General features: G+C 48.1%; 1 protein-coding gene across 1 annotated transcript in view; it reads right to left on the minus strand.

The window, feature by feature from the left end:
* LOC119973637 (ubiquitin-like modifier-activating enzyme 1 Y) overlaps window positions 1–24245 on the minus strand; it is a 354147-nt gene that overhangs the window by 13382 nt on the left and 316520 nt on the right. The window contains exon 22 of the mRNA XM_038812018.1: window positions 8239–8339. Within this exon, the coding sequence (XP_038667946.1) occupies window positions 8239–8339 (101 nt within the window). The remainder of the gene's footprint in view (window positions 1–8238; window positions 8340–24245) is intronic.

Below are 24245 nucleotides of genomic sequence, written 5' to 3' on the forward strand. Positions count from 1 at the left end.
TTATTTTACAAACCACAAGAATTATGTTTGCATGCAATATCATCATCTGGATTCAACAATTAGAGTTCATTCAAGGGTTAGATATACATTGGCTTCCTGGGCCTCATTTTAAGTAGATATACATTCATTTTTGAACGGCCTGTGCACAGCATCGAGAGGATGATGATCATAAAAGGATCAAGAACGAGAGGCCACAGATTCAAAGTGTTTCGCAAAAGAAGAAAATGCGATCTGAGAAAAAACTTTTTCACACAGGGAATGGTCGGGGTCTGGAATGCACTGCCTGGGAGTGGGCTGGAGGCAGGTTCTATCGAGGCTTCCATGAGGACATTAGGTGACTATTTGAATAGAAACAGTGTGCAGGGTCACGGGGAAAAGGCTGGGGAAATGGCGCTAAGTCACAACACTCATTCGAAGAGACGATGGAGACAGGACTGACCAAATGGCCTTCTTCTGCGTCGTAACAATTCTGTGACTCTGAATAGAATCTAGGCTAATTGTGAAGTATGATTGAAAGTTTGACAATTAATACACAATTGCTGGATAAATCCATGGGCAATCGTGGTTCTGTGCGCCCTTCCTGTTTGCAACATTTTTCTTCATTATAAAAAAAAATTCCCAAGGGACAATTTAGCGTGGCCAATCCACCTACCCTGCACACCTTTGGGTTGTGGGAGTCAAACCCACACAAACGCGGGGAGAATGTGCAAACCCCACACCGACAGTGACCCAGGGCCGGGGCCGAACCCGGGTCCTCGGTGCCGTGAGGCAGCAGTGCTAACCACTGCACCACCCTGCCGCCCTTTCTCTCTGCTTCTTAATGGAAGTATTAAACCATTATTTTAAGAAGGTTATGGTGTCATTAGAAATAAAATGGACATAAATTTAATCTAAACTTGTAAAAGATTTTTACTACATCATCCTACTGTACTTTCTATCGGACACAAGATCTTGCCTATTCTGTGTCCTTGATATCTGTCAACTTAGCTCCCAAGCTCAGGCAACTCATTCCTATATTTAAAAAAAAAAAATTTTTTTTAGATCACCCAATTATTTTTTTTCCAATTAAGGGGCAATTTAGCGTGGCCAATCCACCTAACCTGCACATCTTTGGGTTGTGGGGGTGAAAGTCACGCAGACACAGGGAGAATGTGCAAACTCCACACGGACAGTGACCCAAGGCCGGGATTCGAACCCGGGTCCTCAGCGCCACAGTCCCAGTGTTAACTACTGCGCCACCGTGCTGCCCCTCTTACATTTTATTTAATGGCTGCCTGATCAGTGAATAGAAACCCGAATCAGAACACATTATGTCTTGGAAACTAGAGACACATGTCGCAGTTGATTTAAGCTCGAGTATGTGGCACTCCAAGGCTTTATAATAAGAACCTATGGAGGAGACAGATGGGGCGCCTCCCTGTAATTGGGTGTTGGACACAGAAAGTGAAAATGAACATGTTTTTCGCGAGCAAGACTGGCAAATGTCTTACTCACCAAGCGCACACACACACGCATGCGTGTGCACACGGCAGCAGAATCCTGCTCTGCTCTGGTGTATGTGATGCTGTCAAGAGATCCTGTGCTTTTCTTTTTAAAGTGATAGGAAATGTCTTGGGCTGGTATCAGAGAGGAAATAGCCACAGGCGGATGTTTACTCCACTAGTCAAACTGCAGCTACAATTTTACATCCTTCAGCTGCTGGTTGAGAGGGATAACCTCCAGCCCTGAGAGCCACACACACATGAACAGAAGCATAAGACATTTCCAACAATTACAACAAGCAAATAAAATCCCAGACAGTGGCGTCGTGTCAGTGCAACATTCCTTAATGTACCCTCCAAGGTCGGGTTACCTCAGTCCCAACAAGCCCTCGACTTAGCCACTTCCTGGTTTAAGGGGGTCTACAGTCGAGGAGGGAGGAAAACACTGAAGGTTTGTGCCTGTCCCACATTCATGAGCAAAGGGAAGGGGAGGGAATACAAAGAAATTCTCTCTGGCCGTTTGCATTGTTTCCTTGTCCTCTTTTTGTATCCCGTTGTCACCCAAGTGACTAAAACATATAAATGTTCATGAAAATACAGTGTTAGATCGTTACGGGACTTTGCCTGAGTACAAACTATATTTGCATTTCTATACCAGTGTTTCAATGGAGCTATGAAATGCACTATTATATATATAAGTATATATAGCTTAATGTTTATTGTGTGCAATTTTAATTGGAGGATTGAGTCCATCTGTTGACAGGGGTTCAGTAATTGGACTTTTATTTAAATTTCACACAGCGAAGTAACGGAAGCAGTTACTCATTCCTTTGTGGAGATAAGCCGATTATTTATATATATATTTAGATACTTGGAACTTTCAATCCCATCGCCAAGACCTTCCGTAAGTAACAATACAATCATTTACATTTTCTGAATTCCTCTTTACGTTAACCATAATGGAGAGATTTCAGAGCAAAGGTGCCAATGATTATTATTAATTGAATTGGCAAATATTTCGCTGTGACCAGAGAACTTTCTTTTCAATTCCTTCATGGGATGGTGTCCTTGGGAATATGGTGGTGAACCACCTTCTTGAGCTCCTGTCGTCCATGTGGTAAAATGCTCCCGCAGCCTTGTTAGGGAGGGGGTTTCAAGGTTTTGACCAAACGACAGTGAAGGAACACTGATACGTTTCCTCACCAGAATGGTGTGTATTTTGGAAGGGAACTTGTAGGTGGTATTCTTCTCATGTGCCCAAGGCTCTCTTGTCCTCCAAAATCTTAGGAGTCCCAGCTTTGGAAGTTGGTACCAAAGGAGCCTTGGCTAGTTGTTACAATGCGTCCTGTGGACGGAGCACACTGCACCTGCGATGTGCTGGAGGGAACAAATCTTTAAGATGGAGTAAGGGGGGGTCTGGTATGAGGATCTAGCTTCTCGAATGTTGTTGGAGCTGCACTCATCCAGGCAAGTGGAGGGCATTCCATCACATGCCTGATTCGTGTCATGTAGATGGTGGGGAGGCTTTGGGGAGTCAGGAATTGAGTTACTTTATCCAAAAAACATAGCCTCTGACCTGATTTATGGCCACAGTATCAATGTGGCTGGCCCAGTTAGGTTTCTGGTCAAGGTTGACCTCCAGGATATTGATAGTAATGGAATTAAAAATGGTAATGCCTTTGAATATCAAGAAGAAATGGTTAGATTCTCTCTAACTATTATGGATGCCTGGTATTTGTAAGGCATAAATGTTTTTTTTGAATTTAGAGTATCCAATTACTATTTTTTTTCCAATTAAGGGCATGGGCAATCCACCTACCCTATCCATCTTTGGGTTGTGGGGGTGAAACCCACGCAAAACATGGAGGGAATGTGCAAACTCCACACGGACAGTGACTCGGGACCGGGATCGCACCCAGGTCCTCAGCGCTGTGAGGCAGCAGTGCTAACCACTGCCCCTAAGGCACGAATGTTACTTGCCGTTTATCAGCCCAAGCCTAAATGTTGTCCAGGTCTTGCTCCTTGAAGAGCACAATCCCAAGGCGTCCAATGCGCAAACAGTGATGTGATTCACGGCCTTGTGATCAGGTGTTTTGAATGTGATCACAAAGACCTGTAGATGGTTCGCTGACCAAGTTTGCCGTTCTCTCCTGTAAACAGACCCTGAGTGGAGAGCTGAGGATCATGTCAGACCGCTGAGTGGGAGAAAAGAGTGTGTTTGGAAATGGAATGTAGTGTTGTCTCCCAAATTCCTATTCACCTTTCCCAGGCTTCTCCTATTTCTCATCTACCTCTTGATGACAACATTCGTAAATGTAGTGTTGGCTTCCCCGGCGTACACTGATAATGCTCAGCTTTACCTCACCACCATCTCTATCAACTTTTTCATGTTGCTAAATTATCAGACTGTTTGTCCAACATCCAGTACCGGATGGGGAAGAAATTTCTAGGTGGCATGGTGGCACAGTGGTTAGCACTGCTGCCTCACCGCGCCAAGGAACCTGGATTCGGTTCTGGTCTCGGGTGACTGTATGGAGTTTGCACAATCTCTCCATATCTGCGTGGGTTTTCCTCCTGGTGCTCCGGTTTCTTCCCACAGTCCAAAGATGTGCAGGTTAGGTGGCCGTCACCAATGCGTGGGGTTAAGGGGATACGGTGGAGGTGTGGGATTAGTTCGAGTGCTCTTTTGGAGGGTTGGTGCCGAATTGATGGGCTGAATGGCCTCCTTCTGCACTGTGGGTTTCTATGGAAATTTCCCCAACTAAATATTAGGAAGACTGAAGCCATTGTCTTAAGTCCTCAGCACAAACTCTGTTCCCAAGCCACTGAAGCATCTCTCTCCTTGGCAACTGATTTAAGATGAGCCAAGTTGGTTCAACCTGGTGCCATATTTAACCTTGAGGTGGCTGTCTGACCACCTAACTACGCTATCACTAACATCGCTCGACTACATCCTTGCCTCAGCTCATCTAATGCTGGAACCCTCATCCATGTCTTTGTTACCTTTACACTTGGCTATTCCACTGAAATACTGGCCGGCCTCTCACATTCTCCCTTCTGTAAACTTGAGGTCACCCAAAGCTCTGCCACCTGTGTTCAAACTCACGCCTAATCTCGTTCACCCATTGCCGCTGCGCTAGCTGATCTAAACCGGCTCTCGGTTAAGCAAAGCCTCAATGTTAAAATTCTCAATCTTGTTTTCAAACCCCTCCATGGCCTCACCCCCTCACCATCCCTGGAATCTCCCCAGCCCCACAGCCCTCCTAAATATTCCTGAAATCCTGTTTTTTTGGAGCATTCTCAATTTTAATCACTCCATCATTGGTCGCCATGTCTAAAGCTACCAGGGCCTAAGCTCTGGACGTCCTTCCCCAATCCTCTCCACCTTTCAATCCTCCTTTTACATGTTCCTGAAATCCCACGTCATCAACCAAGCCTTTACCCATTGGCCTTGATATCTCCTTATGTGGCTGAGTAACAAATATTGTTTGATAACGTTCCTGTGCTGGCTTTTGGGACGCTTTAGAACAGTGAAGGCTCGACACAAATACATGTTTTGTTATTGTTTTGGGGAATTGTCATGTTTAAAGAGGTTCCTTGTTTGAAAATGAAATGAAATGAAAATCGCTTATTGTCACGAGTAGGCTTCAATGAAGTTACTGTGAAAAGCCCCTAGTCGCCACATTCCGGCGCCTGTTCGGGGAGGCTGGTACGGGAATTGAACCGTGCTGCTGGCCTGCCTTGGTCTGCTTTAAAAGCCAGCGATTTAGCCCAGTGTGCTAAACCAGAAGAAATGTCACGACATCAACATGGGTTAAAAATGTAAATATTCTTAGAAGAGAAAGTTTGAGGGCGGCACGGTGGCGCAGTGGTTAGCACTGCTGCCTCACGGCGCCGAGGACCCGGGGTCAATCCCGGCCCCGGGTCACTGTCCGTGTGGAGTTTGCATATTCCCTCTGTGTCTGCGTGGATCTCACCCCCACAACCCAAAGATGTGCAGGGTGGGTGGATTGACCATGCTAAATTGCCCCTTAATTGGAACAATAAAAAAAAAGAGTTTGGATTTCTATAGCAGTGTTCATGGCCTCAGCTTGTTGCAGACGTGCTTTACAATTAGAAAGTTGTTCATTAGTGTGGTGATCCTAGGAAGCAAATACAATGGAAGCACATTTTCACGTGATCCAGTCCTGGACTCAAAGACTGCTGATTGTGTATGTTGATACTGGTTTTACAGGGTTCTATGCATTGCTGACTTGCTAACTGCTCTGGTCGGCATTCCGGGATGGATCTGTGGGGGCAATTCTAACCAAATCTCCCGTCAATAATCGGGATTGGGTGAAATACACCACTCAAATTTACTCTTTACAAAGACCAATGTGGACTAATAGTGTTAAAACAGGCATCCCACACAATCTGGTTGGATCCTGGTGATTTTGGTCAAAATTGCACCCTCCTTCTATTCAATCAGATCCTCATCATTGTTTGTCTTTTGAATCTGAACAGGAATTTCTTTTTTCCTGCCCGGGGTAAACAGTGGCAGGCTGTGGAGTGAAGATCTTCCACCATTGCACTGTGGACAGCATTTACATCCTAAAACACATGCTCCTTTCAAAGGAATGAACGTACAATATTAAGTCACACTATTTAAACTAGTTAGAAGTACCGCCCTGTTTTTGGATAGTTATACTGCAGTAACGACTTGCAACTGGTTTGATCTCCAGCGCAGTACAGGGCAACTCACAGCCAGCAGCCCCTGATTTACTCTACGGAGTGTGAATTGCACGTCGTAACTGCCATGAAAGAGCCACCAAGTCTGATCCCACTTCCCAGCTCTGTAGTTTACAGCCCTCGGCATCCAGCACTGCAGATTCCAAGTGTCTCCAAAGGCTGCGCCAGGGGCTCACACTGTCAAAAAAGCAAAACAGACCTACTGCAGTTCATGATGTCCTTGAGGCCTCCCTTCTTTCTCACTCTTTAAATCTGGCTTGGTTCCGCATTGGAGTTCCATTCTTTACAATGTTTAGCCTAAGTGGTGTGGAAAACCTGTGGCAGTGGGCAGTGCAGTCAGACTGGGAACCTACTTCCAATAAACAGCCCCACTTGGGGTGGGATCTCCAAGTCGTCGGGTGGGGGGAGGGGGGGGGGGCAGTTCTGGTCTTGCCCTGAATGCTGTGTTTTAAAATAAAACATGTTTCCTGCCAGAAGCCAGCCTGTTTGGCAACATTGGCCCTTTGTTGGGTGAGGATTACTCCGGAAGAGGCTGTCTCCTGTTCCTTTGGGGTTCTCCTTGCGAATGAGAGTCCGGGGGTGGGGGGACTGGATGGTTCGGAGAGTCACAAGCTGACAGAAATAGATCGGGGCAAAGAGGGGGCAGCTGTGAGGGAGCTGGTGGAGAGGAAATAAGTTTACCTGTGTGGTTTTGGAAAGTACTCCGACACTCACTCTGGCCCATAAGCAGTTCTGAAAAATAACTTACCTCCATCATTGAGTAGTCCTCTCCTTCCTTTAGCTGTCGGCTAACCCTGATGGCTTGGCTAACCCTGGCAGCTAGTGTTCAAGATCTGATCTGGAGCATGCAACCTAGTTAAAGCATTCATATGGGAGAGCTCCTGGGGGTAGGTTGGTTACCAACAAGGTCGTTGGGGGGGAAAGGGGGAACATTTTGCTTCCAAGCAGTAGAATAAAAATGGGCAAATTGGCAACCTTACATCTCTCCTGACTTATGGGAGGCACGGTGGTACCGTGGTTAGCACTGCTGCCTCAGGGCGCTGAGGACCCGGGTTCGATCCCGGCCCCGGGTCACTGTCTGTGTGGAGTTTTGTCATGTGAGAGTACCTTTAAGAAATGGGTGTTTATACATGGGTGTGTATATAAATATCTGTAGTGAGAGTATGTTTAAGAAATGGGTGTTTACTACTGCAGTGATGTCAGAGAGTGGATGGAGCTGGGCTGTCTGTCAGCTTTTTACTTTAGTTTTTGAGCAGGCTGCAGGGTGTGTTTTAGTTTAGTTTTCAGTGTTGGAGCTGAAGCCAGACCAAGCAGGTGTACTGCTGTTCTCTCTGCCATCAAAAGACTATCTCTTGATCATTTGGTGAATTCAGAATTATAAATGTTTTCAGTGGTGACTTTAACCTGAGGTGCCTCTGATAAAGATTTTGTTTTTCAGTCGTCTGGATGTTAAAAAGGAAAGCTTAAAGGTTTACTTAGTGTTGTAGTCTTTGGGGGTTGTATTTGAATTAATGGTTGCTAAGACGTTCACTGTATGTTTTAAAAAGGTTAACTTGAGCTCACAGAATAAACATTGTTTTGCTTTAAAAAAATACTTTCCCATTTCTGCTGTACCACACCTGTAGAGTGGGCCGTGTGCTCCCCATACCACAATCTATCAAAAGTTGTGGGTCAGGTGAACTCCATGATACACTTTGGGGTTCTCTAAACCCTGGCCCATAACAGTTTGCACATTCTCCCCGAGTCTGTGTGGGTCTCACCCCCAACAACCCAGAGAGGTGTGCAGGGTAGGCGAATTGGCCACGCTAAATTGTCCCTTAATTGGAAAAAAAAATAATTGGATACTCTAAATTTATAAAGAAAAAGAAATCTCTCCTGACTTTTATTTCCTTTTCGGTCAATAGAAATACAGATCAGTAAAATGGCTGCTGATCTGTTAATGCCCGCTATACAGTAGTGCTAACAGTTAAAATGGCTGCCACTAAGTAATCATAGCATGGTGGCCTCAGTTGAAAGGAATATGACGGACCTCTGTGGTAATCGCTCCTCCTGTATCTTCTGGATCAAGTGCCCAGCGTACACATTCCAACACTCACAAGCGACAAAATTAACGTCCAGGTCGTGTTCTTTCTGCAAAAAAGCAAAACAAGCGCAGTCGATGAGACCGTCCTTCAGATGGGAAGAAAGAAACACAAGCAGAGCACGCTCACCTGCCCCCAAATTTCACAATTCAGTGGTGATTATGAGGGCGAAGATCCGCAAAATAAAATTAGTTAATTCCCATTCAATTTTCTGGGGAGGGGGAGTTCCCCACAGATGAAACTCCCATTGTACTGCACTTCGATTTAAGTTTCACTGAAGGGAAAGAGGGCAACGCTTTTCAAAGCAGCACACCTGGCTGAAGAAAAGATGTGTACTCTAACACCACTTTTAATGAAGTACTTCATCAGTTGTGGTAATTCACTAAAGTAGCAAAATACTGAGGAATCTTTGATCTGTAAATCTTGGCACTCCCCCCTCCTCCCCCTCCTCCCCCTCTCCCTCCCCCCCCCCCCCCCCCCCCCCCCCCCCCCCCACCAAAACATCACATTAAGGACTTTCAGAATTTTATTTTATATTCTTTTTGCCTGCAGGGCTTCTTTTCTTTGATAAAGCAGAGGTACTAATAACATATCGTCGTCATTCAAAGCCTCCTTCATGCATTAGTGGGCAGACACTGGCAATTACAAAGGGGAGCGCACACCCCATTTGAGGCACAGATGCTCAGCTGCAGGTTTACACTTGAAACCCCAGCTTCACAAAAGTTTTGGCTCCTGTTCTGACAGCAATTTGCCGACATTCATCCACTTTATCAGGATTCCCATCTCACTGTAAGTGCAGGACCATTCCTGCCATGTCCCTCCCCCAGGGGTTATCAACAAGCACACGCTTTACCAGGAACCATTAATAATTTTACGCATACATCAATATAAAGATATATATATACAAATACATACACACATACATATATATGTATTAATAATAAACAGGACTTTATGACGGCAGTTTGAAAAGTCTAACTGGCATATTAATTAAGAATTCGGTAATGTTGTTGCCCTGCACAAGTCACAAATCTCTAGCACCTGAAGGAATGGGTTCCTTCAGTCCATACGGGAGATTCAGGGCCAAGCTGCAAATGGTTAGCAGAACAATGGGACCACTTCCCACCGTCAGCCCACTGAACAGCCTGGAGTGAATGAGGTCAGCTTCATGTGAGCACAGTTTTATTAAAGCCTCTCCTGTGATGATATCGGGAACGAAGATCACTGTTGCTTTCCAAGGAGTCCTTCCAATGCTTTGAATTTGATGCCCTGCTATTTGCTTTGGAGTTTAAGATACTTGGCATTACAAACTACTGGGAAGTGTTATTTGGAGATTGCATGTGTGTGTGTGGGGTGTGTGTGTTAATGTGGAGTGTGTGTGCCTGTGTGGTGTGTGTGCCTGTGTGGTGTGTGTGCCTGTGTGGTGTGTGTGTGTCCGTGTGTGCCTGTGGTGTGTGTGTGTCTGTGTGGTGTGTGTCTGTGCGGTGTGTGTGTGTCTGTGTGTGTCTGTGTGGTGTGTGTGTGTCTGTGTGGTGTGTGTGTCTCTGTGTGTGTCTGTGTGGTGTGTTTGTGTCTGTGTGGTATGTGTGTGTCTGTGTGGTGTGTGTGTGTCTGTGTGGTGTGTCTGTGTGGTGTGTGTGTGTCTGTGTGTGTCTGTGTGGTGTGTGTGTGTCTGTGTGTGTCTGTGTGGTGTGTGTGTGCCTGCGGTGTGTGTGTCTGTGTGGTGTGTGTGTGTCTGTGTGGTGTGTGTGTGTCTGTGTGGTGTGTGTGTGTCTGTGTGGTGTGTGTGTGCCTGCGGTGTGTGTGTCTGTGTGGTGTGTGTGTGTCTGTGTGTGTCTGTTTGGTGTGTGTGTGTCTGTGTGGTGTGTGTGTGCCTGCGGTGTGTGTGTCTGTGTGGTGTGTGTGTGTCTGTGTGTGTCTGTTTGGTGTGTGTGTGTCTGTGTGGTGTGTGTGTGCCTGCGGTGTGTGTGTCTGTGTGGTGTGTGTGTGTCTGTGTGTGTCTGTTTGGTGTGTGTGTGTCTGTGTGTGTCTGTGTGGTGTGTCTGTGTGGTGTGTGTGTCTGTGTGGTATGTGTGTGTCTGTGTGTGTCTATGTGGTGTGTCTGTGTGGTGTGTGTGTGTGGTGTGTGTCTGTGTGTGTGTGGTGTGTGTCTGTGTGGTGTGTGTGTGTCTGTGTGTGTCTATGTGGTGTGTCTGTGTGGTGTGTGTGTGTGGTGTGTGTCTGTGTGGTGTGTCTGTGCAGTGTGTGTGTCTGTGTGGTGTGTGTGTGTCTGTGTGGTGTGTGTGTGCCTGCGGTGTGTGTGTCTGTGTGGTGTGTGTGTGTCTGTGTGTGTCTGTTTGGTGTGTGTGTGTCTGTATGTGTCTGTGTGGTGTGTCTGTGTGGTGTGTGTGTCTGTGTGGTATGTGTGTGTCTGTGTGTGTCTATGTGGTGTGTCTGTGTGGTGTGTGTGTGTGGTGTGTGTCTGTGTGGTGTGTGTGTGTCTGTGTGTGTCTGTGTGGTGTGTCTGTGTGGTGTGTGTGTCTGTGTGGTGTGTGTGTGTCTGTGTGGTGTGTCTGTGTGGTGTGTGTGTGTCTGTGTGGTGTGTGTGTGTCTGTGTGTGTCTGTGTGGTGTGTCTGTGTGGTGTGTGTGTCTGTGTGGTATGTGTGTGTCTGTGTGGTGTGTGTGTGTCTGTGTGTGTCTGTGTGGTGTGTCTGTGTGGTGTGTGTGTGTGGTGTGTGTGTCTGTGGTGTGTGTGTGTGTGGTGTGTGTGTATCTGTGTGTGTCTGTGTGGTGTGTGTGTGTCTGTGTGGTGTGTCTGTGTGGTGTGTGTGTGTCTGTGTGTGTCTGTGTGGTGTGTGTGTCTGTGTGTGTCTGTGTGGTGTGTCTGTGTGGTGTGTGTGTCTGTGTGGTATGTGTGTGTCTGTGTGGTGTGTGTGTGTCTGTGTGGTGTGTCTGTGTGGTGTGTGTGTGTCTGTGTGTGTCTGTGTGGTGTGTGTGTGTCTGTGTGTGTCTGTGTGGTGTGTCTGTGTGGTGTGTGTGTCTGTGTGGTATGTGTGTGTCTGTGTGGTGTGTGTGTGTCTGTGTGTGTCTGTGTGGTGTGTCTGTGTGGTGTGTGTGTGTGGTGTGTGTGTGGTGTGTGTGTCTGTGTGGTGTGTGTGTGTGGTGTGTGTGTATCTGTGTGTGTCTGTGTGGTGTGTGTGTGTCTGTGTGGTGTGTCTGTGTGGTGTGTGTGTGGTGTGTGTGTCTGTGTGGTATGTGTGTGTCTGTGTGGTGTGTGTGTGTCTGTGTGTGTCTGTGTGGTGTGTGTGTGTCTGTGTGGTGTGTGTGTCTCTGTGTGTCTGTGTGGTGTGTTTGTGTCTGTGTGGTATGTGTGTGTCTGTGTGGTATGTGTGTGTCTGTGTGGTGTGTGTGTGTCTGTGTGGTGTGCGTGGTATCTGTGTGTCTGTGTGGTATGTGTGTGTCGTTGTGGTGTGTGTGTCTGTATGTGTGGTGTGTGTATCTTGAGTTTGGTTCCCACCACTACAACGATGAACAGAAGCAAGTAGCTGCTGCTAATGATTCGCATCAACAACAACAACTTGGGGCAGCACGGTGGCCTAGTGGTTAGCACAACCGCCTCACGGCGCTGAGGTCCCAGGTTCGATCCCGGCTCTGGGTCACTGTCCGTGTGGAGTTTGCATATTCTCCCCGTGTCTGCGTGGGTTTCGCCCCCACAACCCAAAGATGTGCAGAGTAGGTGGATTGGCCACGCTAAATTGCCCCTTAATTGGAAAAAATAATTGGCCAATCTAAATTTTAAAAAAACAACAACAACTTGTATTCACAAAGCACCGTCAGTGCAGTAAAGTATCTCAATGCACTTGACAGAATGCAATGCCAATAAACCCCTGGCACTTGCACTGTGTTATCAATATGGAGGATTTTATAGAACTCCGAAGCTAAAATGTGGAGTGACCCTCCTTCAGGATATCCCAACGAGCAAATGTAAGATAAATCTTGCCTGATACTTTGCCGGAACAGGATATACCTCATAATTCAAAATTTTCACCCTTGTTTCCAAATCCCCCCGCGGCTGCCGTTCCTTCCCATTGCTGTAAGCTTTTCCAGCCCGACAATTCTCCGGGATCTCTCCGCTCGCCCTGATTCCTGCCTCTTTCTCATCCCGGATTTTAATCGTGCCACCATTGGTGGCCATGTCTTCAGTTGCTTATATGATAGTTGCTTCCCTCAACCTCTATACCTCTCTCTTGCTTTAGGAATGTCCCAACTCTTTGCCCAAATCTTGGGGCAGGATTTTCCCGTTGCTGGGACTGTCTGTTCTCACTGAAAGGCAATGGACGTTTGGCTGGTCTGGAAAACCCCGGTCACCCGCCCCAATATCTCTTTATGTAGCTTGATGCTAAATTTTGGTTAATAATGTCGCTGTGAGATACCTCGAGTTGTGTTAGTTTGTTGAAGGTGCGTCGTCAATGCAAGTTGTTGTCCCTGGGGTCTGAGAGACCTGGGAAGATGCACTTTCCCGCTTGATCAAATGAGGGTCGGGGTCGCTTTCGTGAGTCAGTCATATTTTGCTAATTTCTTCAGCATGAGTTTAATTTGTTGTTCAAAATTTTATTTTAAAGGAGTTTTGGGGGCAGGTTAGATAGCTATGAGTAATTGAACATGCTTTTCCCAACAGGAAACTGGAGAAACTGCTTTTGCTTGATTGCGATAATCTTACATCATCCGATTGGCAAATAAAAAACACACCAAGAGCATCGCACAGTGAGGGGGCGGTGGCCGTCCCACCCCCTCCTATCCTCGCCCAGGAGCAAAGTTGCCATGACGCGCTGTGGGCAGGCCGAATTGTGGCGGTGGAGGGTCCTCACTGCGGACAAAGCCCCGCCCCCGGAAGCTGCCGGCCAATCATCAGTCCCGATACCGCCAAGAGTGTTTTCCAACAGGAACAAGAAGGCTCATGGATCCCAGAGCAGGGCAAGTCCGTGATCTTGGGAAAGGGATGGTTAGGGCAATTTAGGGAAGGGGGGGGGGGGGCAGGGTGGGCTTTGCGTGTATACAGCAGGCGGGTATACAGAAAATGGGGGTATTATTTTAGGGGGGGCTACCCCGATGTGCAAAGGTCCCCCCACCCCCACTCACTGAAGAAAGTAATCTCCCTTCCATCCTGCCCTTTGAAAAGATTTTTCTAAAAGTGACCTACCCACTCCCGCCCGAATGACCACACCAATCGTTTTATGCTGTGGGCAGCGTATAATATGGGTCAACTAGCTTGTGAATGAGCTCAATTAGCTCCGAATTAGTTGTTTTAAACCTGGTGAGTGGGTACCATAATCCCTGGATTATGGAGGTGGATAGGAAGTTGGTGGGGGTGGCCTATGGTACATGCCTCCTGTCAAAAACATGCCTGGAGGGGGGCATTTAAGATGCGGTCACAGGGCTTTAAGATATAACTTAGGAGTTGTGTTGCCTCATATGCCCCTGCCACATTTTATCCTCTATGAACTTGAGGTAATTTAAAACATTGCGGCCTTGCTCTCCCTGACACAAAGCCCGGCTCACTTATCACCCCTATACTTGCCGCCCTACGTTGGCTCCTACAGGTTGAGTGGCGCCTTGGTTATAAAATTCTCATCCTTGTTTTCAATTCCCTTCACGCCCACCTCCCTCCCTAATCTTCCCCAGCCCCACCAGATACCTGCGCTCACCGACGTTTGGCCACTCCAGCAACCCTGATTTTAATCGCTCCATCGTTGGTGGTCATACCTGCCCAGACCCTAAGCTCAGGAGTTCCTTCCCTGATCCTCTTCTCCTCACTGCTTCCCTTCTTTCCTTTACGACCCTCCTTAATAATGCCCACTTTGACCGAGCCATCTGCCCCAAGAACTCTTTGCATGGCTCAGTGTCTATTTTTGTTCTATGATGCTCCCATGGAGTGCCTTGGGGCAGTTTACTACACTGAAGGCAGTGTATAACTCTAAGTTATTGTTGATGGTCAGAACATCACAGTGCTGATATGAAGTAAGATGTGGCCGTGAGGGTCAATTATTGGTACAGACCTTATGGGGTGAATACTCCATCACGCGAAGCCAGAAACGCGGAACGCGATCAGGCGGAGAATCGGGCGTCAGCCGAAAATCAAGTGTGGCGCTGGGTGCCGAACCGACCGCCATGTTCCAGGGCCCCAATGGTAGCGCCAACCATCGCTCGCCATGCCTCCGCCGGCATTGGCATGCAAAACTGGCATTTGCATGCGTTAACATATCGTTACCGGGTTTGTCCGCGATGCCGCGCCCCCGCCAGGTGGACGTTTGCTACAAGTGTTTAAAAACAGGGATCGGGCGCCATAGATACTGAACGAGAGAGAAGCGGTCAGAAACGTTTCCCAATTCGCAGTAGTGGGTTGCCGCTGGCTGGGGGGCATCTGCCAGGGCCGGGGGCAGTAGCGGGAACTGACCCGGAGACAGGCCACAGGTTCAGGGTGACCAGGCATGGATCGGCATTGCCTCTGCAAGGCAGCCATTAGACTGCGCACAGCACTGGTTTTCCACTGTGTCCTGTACATGTGCAGAGCGCCACCGGTCATTTGGCTGCACCCCACCCCTCAGGCCGCCACCGTGGGAACCCGCAGACCCCAACCGACCCATCTACGGGATGGGCGTGGACAAGTGCACCCATGGCCCAACGGGTGTTGGCACCCCTCCGATAACACATCGGAACCGCGGCCCCACTGCAGGGGAAGCAGGGGAAGAGCAGAGTTTACCCCGAACAGTGGACGTGCCTCTGACATCCTCCCTGGCACAATGCCCCTCGCAGGGCAGAGGCCCCACCAGTGACACTATCGGCTAGCCCACATCGCAGGACCACTGGCTGTCTCCATGCCCTGCCTGCCCACTGCGCCCCTGCCCCCATCCATCCTGTCCCCAGACAGATTGGCACAACCCAGGTGCTGCACACAGGACCCACAGCACACTACAGCTACAATCCCAACTGGTGCCCAACCCCCCTCGCCCAGCCATACCCGTGGCCCCTGGCCGCATGCATACCACCAGGCATGGAGGTGGGCGGTGGCGCACTATGGCCCCCTGCCACCACTCGCCAACCCGCTGCTAGGGTTTCACACAGCCGCCCTAGGAGGACACTCACAGTTGACCCAACAGGAGGGAGCAGGACATGGACATGTTGGCATGGGCTGTGACAACCACTGGTACCCCTGCTGGCAAGGACAGCTGGTGGAGTAGAGGCCCTCCTAGGGCCAGTCACCAATGGGGCCATTGTGGATGGCACAGTATCGGGGAGGGGGGGGGGGGGGAACAGCCGGGGGTGGGGATGAGATTTGGGAGGGACCTGCAGTGCAACCCAGGGCTGCTGCATAGCCTGATGGATCTGGATGGGTACAGTAGTACTCATCATGCTAACATATGGGGGGCACGGTAGCACGGTGGTAAGCACAGTTGCTTCACAGCTGCAGGGTCCTAGGTTCGATTCCCGGCTTGGGTCACTGTCGTTTTTTTTCTCCACAGTCCAAAGATGTGCCGGTTAGGTGGATTGACCACGCTAAATTGCCCTTAGTGTCCAAAAAGGCTGGGTGGGGTTACTGGGTACGGGGATAGGGTGGAGGTGTGGGCTTAGGTAGGGTGCTCTTTCTAAGGGCCGGTGCAGACTCGATGGACCAAATGGCCTCCTTGTGCACTGTAGATTCTATGATATCAGCCCTGATCCCCCTGCAGAGAATGGATTTTGGATACAGCCAGCATTGGTTGCACTCTGCCTGGTCGTAGCAGCCCTCTGGAACCGATGTCCTAGGGGGGGTGTTTGCTAGAGCTGTTGGGGAGGGTTTAAACTAATGTGGCAGGGGGATGGGAACCGATGCAGGAAGTTGGAAGGTAGTAAAACAGGGACAGAAGCAAAAGGAAGTAAGGGGAAAAGTGCAAGGCAAAGACATAGTCAAAAATCAAAAAGGGCGACAGTACAAGGTACAGTGACTGAGGGGAGCTCAGTGAATAGGCCCAGTAATACTAAAAGGAATAAAACTGGAGATGTTAAGATTCAAAACAGAGGTATAAAAACCAACATAAGTGTACTTTACCTGAATGCTCGTAGTATTCAGAATAAAGTAAATGAGTTGATGGCACAAATCATCGTGAATGACTATGATTTAGTGGCCATTACTGAAACATGGTTAAAGGATGGTCACGGCTGGGAGTTAAATATCCGAGGGTATCAAACTATTCGGAAGGACAGAGTGGATGGTAAGGGAGGTGGTGTTGCTCTGTTATTTAAGGATGACATCCGGGCAATAGTAAGGGATGACATCGGTGCTATGGAGGATAAGGTTGAATCCATTTGGGTGGAAATCAGGAATAGTAAGGCGAAAAAGTCACTGATAGGAGTAGTCTATCGGCCACCAAATAGTAACGTTATGTTGGGGCAGGCAATAAACAAAGAAATAACTGATGCATGTAGAAATGGTACAGCAGTTATCATGGGGGATTTTAATCTACATGTCGATTGGTTTAACCAGGTTGGTCAAGGCAACCTTGAGGAGGAGTTTATAGAATGTATCCGCGATAGTTTCCTAGAACAGTATGTAATGGAACCTACGAGGGAACAAGCGGTCCTAGATCTTGTTCTGTGTAATGAGACAGGATTGATTTATGATCTCATAGTTAGGGATCCCCTCGGAAGGAGTGATCACAATATGGTGGAATTTAAAATACAGATGGAGGGTGAGAAAGTAAAATCAAATACTAGTGTTTTGTGTTTAAACAAAGGAGATTACAAGGGGATGAGAGAAGAACTAGCTAAGGTAGACTGGGAGCTAAGACTTTATGGTGGAACAGTTGAGGAACAGTGGAGAAGCTTCCAAGCGATTTTTCATAGTGCTCAGCAAAGGTTTACACCAACAAAAAGGAAGGACGATAGAAAGAGGGAAAATCGACCGTGGATATCTAAGGAAATAAGGGAGAGTATCAAATTGAAGGTAAAAGCATATAAAGTGGCAAAGATTGGTGGGAGACTAGAGGACTGGGAAATCTTTAGGGGGCAACAGACAGCTACTAAAAAAGCTATAAAGAAGAATAAGATAGAGTATGAGGGTAAACTTGCTCAGAATATAAAAACAGACAGTAAAAGCTTTTACAAATATAAAACAAAAAAGAGTGGCTAAGGTAAATATTGGTCCTTTAGAGGATGAGAAGGGAGTTTTAATAATGGGAGATGAGGAAATGGCTGAGGAACTGAACAGGTTTCTGGGTCGGTCTTCACAGTGGAAGACACAAATAACATGCCAGCGACTGATAGAAATGAGGCTATGACAGGTGAGGACCTTGAGAGGATTGTAATCACTAAGGAGGTAGTGATGGGCAAGCTAATGGGGCTAAAGGTAGACAAGTCTCCTGGCCCTGATGGAATGCATCCCAGAGTGCTAAAAGAGATGGCTAGGGAAATTGCAGATGCACTAATGATGATTTACCAAAATTCACTAGACTCTGGGGTGGTCCCGGTGGATTGGAAATGAGCAAACGTGACGCCACTGTTTAAAAAAGGAGGTAGGCAGAGAGCAGGAAATTATAGGCCAGTGAGCTTAACTTCGGTAGTAGGGAAGATGCTGGAATCTATCATCAAGGAAGAAATAGGGAGGCATCTGGATAGAAATTGTCCCATTGGGCAGACGCAGCATGGGTTCATAAAGGGCAAGTCGTGCCTAACTAATTTAGTGGATTTTTTTGAGGACATTACCAGTGCAGTAGATAACGGGGAGCCAATGGATGTGGTATATCTGGATTTCCAGAAAGCCTTTGACAAGGTGCCACACAAAAGGTTGCTGCATAAGATAAAGATGCATGGCATTAAGGGTAAAGTAGTAGCATGGATAGAGGATTGGTTAATTAATAGAAAGCAAAGAGTGGGGATTAATGGGTGTTTCTCTGGTTGGCAACCAGTAGCTAGTGGTGTCCCTCAGGGATCAGTGTTGGGCCCTCAATTGTTCACAATTTACATAGATGATTTGGAGTTGGGGACCAAGGGCAATGTGTCCAAGTTTGCAGATGACACTAAGATGAGTGGTAAAGCGAAAAGTGCAGAGGATACTGGAAGTCTGCAGAGGGATTTGGATAGGTTAAGTGAATGGGCTAGGGTCTGGCAGATGGAGTACAATGTTGACAAATGTGAGGTTATCCATTTTGGTAGGAATAACAGCAAACGGGATTATTATTTAAACGATAAAATATTAAAGCATGCCGCTGTGCAGAGAGACCTGGGTGTGCTAGTGCATGAGTCACAGAAAGTTGGTTTACAGGTGCAACAGGTGATTAAAAAGGCAAATGGAATTTTGTCCTTCATTGCTAGAGGGATGGAGTTTAAGACTAGGGAGTTTTGTTACAATTGTATAAGGTGTTAGTGAGGCCACACCTGGAGTATTGTGTTCAGTTTTGGTCTCCTTACTTAAGAAAGGACATACTGGAACTGGAGGGTGTGCAGAGGAGATTCACTAGGTTAATCCCAGATCTGAAGGAGTTGGATTATGAGGAGAGGTTGAGTAGACTGGGACTGTACTCGTTGGAATTTAGAAGGATGAGGGGGGATCTTATAGAAACATTTAAAATTATGAAGGGAATAGATAGGATAGATGCGGGCAGGTTGTTTCCACTGGCGGGTGAAAGCAGAACTAGGGGACATAGCCTCAAAATAAGGGGAAGTAGATTTAGGATTGAGTTTAGGAGGAACTTCTTCACCCAAAGGGTTGTGAATCTATGGAATTCCTTGCCCAGTGAAGCAGCTGAGGCTCCTTCATTAAATGTTTTTACGGTAAAGATAGATAGTTTTTTGAAGAATAAAGGGATTAAGGCTTATGGTGTTTGGGTCGGAAAGTGGAGCTGAGTCCACAAAAGATCAGCCATGATCTCATTGAATGGCGGAGCAGGCTCGAGGGGCCAGATGGCCTACTCCTGCTCCTAGTTCTTATGTTTTTATGATGCACTGTGGCTGCAGGCACAAGCACTGCTCAGGGAGGACCCTGCACAAGAGGAGCTTGCCCCAGAGGGGCAGGGGCCACAGCCAGTAAGGCAGTCCAACAGGCCGAGGGGGAGAAGCAAAGGAGGCATGACGTCAGACCATGTGTATACTTGATGTGGAGATGCCGGCGTTGGACTGGGGTGAGCACAGTAAGAAGTCTTACAACACCAGGTTAATGCCCAACAGGTTTATTTGGACTTTAACCTCAAGTGTATATCTTCGGCGCCTGTCCTTGGAGGACCTGGCGGACGGAGAGTGTCGCCGAAGATTTTGATTGACTGGAGACCGTGCACCACCTGTGCCAGATGATGGCGTACATGGCACCACGGGGGTATGGAGGAGGACACCCACTCCTGGTGGCTGTCAAGGTGACGGTCGCCTGAACCTTTTTGCAACGGGGTCCTTCCAGGCGTTGAGTGGGACCTGTCAGGGATGTCGCAGACATCATGCACAGGTACATGCTCACTGCCATGGATGCCCTGTACCATGGGTGGCAGACTATATTAACTTTGATCTGGATCGAGCCCACCAGGTTGCCCAGGCAGCAGCATTCGTCACCATTGCTAGCATTTCCCAGATCCAGGGGGTGCTAGATGCCGCCCTACAGGCACCGTCGCATAAGGGAGTGCGCTCCATCAATAGGAAGGGCTTCCACTCCATGAATGTGCAGTTGGTGTGTGGCCACCAGCTGCACATCATGCATGTATGCACACGGTATCCAGGCAGTGTGCACAACGCTTACATCCTAGCGACGTTGGTGCCCAACATCTTTGAGGCACTCCCTTGGGTGAGGGTTGGCGCCTGGGTGACAAGGGATATCCACTGCGGTCGTGGCTAATGATGCCTGTCCGCAGGTCCCTGTTCAAGATGGAGAACCATTCTAACGATGCCCATGCAGCAGCCACGAGCGGTGCATCGGTGTCCCAAAGATGTGGTTCTGATGCCTGGATCGCTCTGGTGGGGGGAGGGTCTCCCACATCGTGCTGGTCTGTTGTGTCCTGCACAACGTCACGCTGCAAAGGGGAGACGTACTGGAGGAGGGGGAGGAGGAACTCTAGGCCTCATCCAATGAGGGGGATGTGGAGGATGGTCAGGATGAACAGGTCATGCGGCCTGGGCAGGCAGAGGAGGTCACGCAACAACTGCGCCAGGGCTGCTACGCAAGGGAGAATCTTATAACTTCCAGGTACATTGCCTAGGAGGCCACCGGCAGTTCAGCCTCCCTGTGCCACCTCCAATTCCCTCCCCCCCGCACTCCCCACCCCAGCGACTCCCTCCCCTGTCCCCCCTCCCTATACTCCCTGCATGGGTTCGATCCCGGCCCAGGGTCACTGTCTGTGTGGAGTTTGCACATTCTCCCCGTGTCTGTGCGGATCTCGCCCCCACAACCTAAAAGATGTGCAGGGTAGGTGGATTGGCCACGCTAAATTACCCCTTCATTGGAAAAATAATTAACTGGGTACTCAAAACTTTTTTTTTTAAATGTAAAAAACCACCACTCTCCATTCAGAAAGAATCCTATATTAACACAGACACAACTGCTGGCTTGAATGAGTGGGTGCTGGAGTTTACAGTAACATTGGGGCGAGGGTCAGTGAACAACTGATGAGAAACAACCCCCGGGTAATGTGTGTAATTACAATTTACTTCAAGTATTTTAGAAAGTAAAGGAGTTTGTTTTTGGCTTTCCAATGCTCGTTTTTTTAATGCCGCAGGTTAGTTACTCTTGAGGCTTATCTTCGCTCCCCCTCTACATCCCCACTTTCCAAATATCACATTGTGTCAGAAACACGTCGTTATCGCGGTTTTGTGCAAACTAAATACATATGATTTGTTGCTCAGAATTAGAGGTTAGATTTCAATCGTATTTTTTTTTGCTGTGATACCAATCTCACAGCTGGCACAGCTGGAGGCGTGCCAGGATAACAGACTAAAGCAAACACAGAGCAATGTGATGGCTCAGCTCTGAGGAGACGGTGCTGTTGACAGCACCAACTTGTGTCTACCTGCATTCATCCTGATTGACAAGGATCATTTCCCCCCATGACGAATGCTACCCTTGAACCTACAATGACCCATCTGTCCATCAGGCAGGAGCTGAACTCCACTTGCACATCCATCCCAGTTTTTTACAGTCCTTGAGAGTTTTCCATCGTCTCACTATTAACCCTTTATATCCTTGTTGCGTTCCCGAACAAGGCTACCGAGGCATGGTGGGTACGCACTCTTACTTTAACCCTCTGCGTACTGGACAGGGGTCTGTGGCAAAGCCATTTGATTGACTGGAACTTTTTGACAACGTGTGCTCACCGGGTATGGTATCAGGTCTAATCTCCCCAGTAACGTAAAGTCTAAATGTTGGAACCAAACCATTCCTTGTGAGGTAAGCAGCTCAGTTCAGCAACTCCCAGTAAACCCTTCAAGCATGCATCTCATAGAATCATAGAATTTACAGTGCAGAAGGAGGCCATTCCGCCCTTCGAGTCTGCACCGGCCCTTGGAAAGAGCACCCTACTTAAACCCCAGGCCTCCACCCTATCCCCGTAGCCCAATAACCGGACCTAACCTTCTGGTCACTAAGGGGCAATTTAGCATGATCAATCTACCTAACCGTTGGACTGTGGGAGGAAATCGGAGCACCCGGAGGAAACCCCATGCACACACGGGGAGAAAGTGCAGACTCCACAGAGACAGTCACCCGAGACCGGGATTGAACCCGGGACCTTGGAGCTGTGAGGCAGCAGTGCTAACCACTTTGTCCCGTGTTGCCCCATCTGAGGTGCAAGTTGGGAAATCACAACGTTACAGAGTATTTACAGCTGCAGAAACATCCTATTCAAGGTCTTGTGGCACAGTGGTTACTGTCCCTGCCTCTGAATCAGATGTTCCAGGTTGAAGTCCCACCCCAGGACATGATGGGCAAGGACGGTGCATTCACAACGTGGTTAACCAAGTGACTGCCAACCTATAAATACCTCGAAATAGGCCAATGGCTGACGGTAAGAGCGGGATAGACTCCCGATCAGCCACGCTTGATGACCCTCAAGCTATAAGCCCCTGGCGACAAACTAGCGGCCTGTTCCAGGAATTATTAGCTATGGAAACAGGGAAATGTCTGCCTTAGTGCACCATTTAATTAAAGGGGCTGGTTAGCTCACTCGGCTAAATCGCTGGCTTTTAAAACAGACCAAGCAGGCCAGCAGCACGGTTCGATTCCCGTACCAGCCTCCCCGGACAGGCGCCGGAATGTGGCGACTAGGGGCTTTTCACAGTAACTTCATTGAAGCCTACTCGTGACAATAAGTGATTTTCATTTCATTTCATTTTCATTAGGTGCGGGGAAGCGAATTGGACTGGGAAAAAAACATCCTATTCAGCCTAACCCATCTATGCTGGTGTTTGTTTTTGACATGAGCAGTTTCCCAGTTTAATTATTTTGTGTCACCTTATTGATATATCCTTCAGTTTTCCTTTTCCCTCTTGTATTCACCTTCCCCGTAAATGCATCTAGGCTATTCACCCTAACAGTGCACGTGTTGGCCAATTCCAAATTCTCATCACACTCCAGATTTACAGGTTGTTGGACGAAGGGTCCAATCCAACACCTTACCTGGGGGATGTGTATTCTGAAGCAGTTATTGAAGGAGCTACGCTTGGAGCAATTTAATGCGAGGAGAGAGGTGTGCATATTGATAGAACAGCTCTTAATGAATGTTATTGTGTAAATAACTTAATATCTGGCAGTGTCTAGTTTGGTGGCAATTAAGACTTTCTTAATCTGAGTTTAAAGGTGCTTGGCACGATAGAAAGCAAACTTGGCTTCCTTACAAAAAAGGATCCAGACTGTATTTTGTCTACACGTTTTGGGCAGGATTCTCTGGCCACCCAGTTACGTGTTCCTCGGTGGTGGAGGCAGTCAGCTGTTCACTGGCGGTGGGATTTTGTGCTCCCGCCACTGACAATGGGAATTCCCATTGATGCCACCCCATGCCGCCGGGGGGTGGGGGAGGGGGGGGGGGGGGCGCGCTGCCGGTGGGACCAGAGACTCCCGCCAGCAGTCAGGCCGGAGAACTTCGGCCTTTTTCCCTTGTTAGAATGTTTGCATTTATGAACTTGCACTACATTGCATTTTTTATGAAAGTAGAAGTGAATCCCCCACAGATGTAATGTGGTTCTCACTTGGTGCTTGAGAGAGTCTTTAACTGTCAACCACATTAGTGGGTTATTAGACACACACCCTTCAAAGTTCGGCAATTTGCAAAATGGCACTGGTTTGAAATTGCCAGCTGAATAATATTCAGAGCCAGCCTCTTTAAACTCTTTAATTTGCCACCCTTAGCTCCTGGGAGCGGGTTGACTGCTTTTGCCATGTCTTACCTCCGACAAGCCCCTAACTTGGCAGAAATAAGAACAGAGGACCCTAGAGAGACAGCAGGTCAGGCAGCATCCATTAGGAGAGAAACAGAGCTAGCGTTTCGACTCATAGACTCTTCGTCAGAATTGAAAGGAGGGCAAATGTAGAAACTACAACAAAGGCAGCAACTTTAAGAGCAAGTGTGTGTGGGGGGTTGGGGTGCGGTGGGGTGGGTGGGAGGTGCTCTGCATTGAGGCAATACATGTATGGAGTGGGGGGGGGGGAAAAGGGGGGGTTTAAGATGGAGGCGAGAGGTCAAAACCTAAAGTTGTCGAACTCATCGTTGAGTCCCAACGGTGGCAACGTGCCCAATCGGAAGATGAGTTGCTGCGCCTTCAGATTGCGCCGGGCTTCACTGGAGCATTGCAGCAGGCCAAGGTTGGATGTGTCCTTGCAAGTATGGACAGCATGAGAGCAAGGTGCGGAGTTAAAAAGTTAGCGGGTAGGGTTCTTTTTGAAAGGTCTTTAACCCCTGTGAGACCATTGCCATACCTTGTCTGAGCGCTAAAGTCCCACCCCATAGTTCCATCACTTTCTGCTGTTTTTAG

This window comes from Scyliorhinus canicula, chromosome 11 (genome assembly GCF_902713615.1).
Source record: "Scyliorhinus canicula chromosome 11, sScyCan1.1, whole genome shotgun sequence".
Lineage (NCBI taxonomy): Eukaryota > Metazoa > Chordata > Chondrichthyes > Carcharhiniformes > Scyliorhinidae > Scyliorhinus > Scyliorhinus canicula.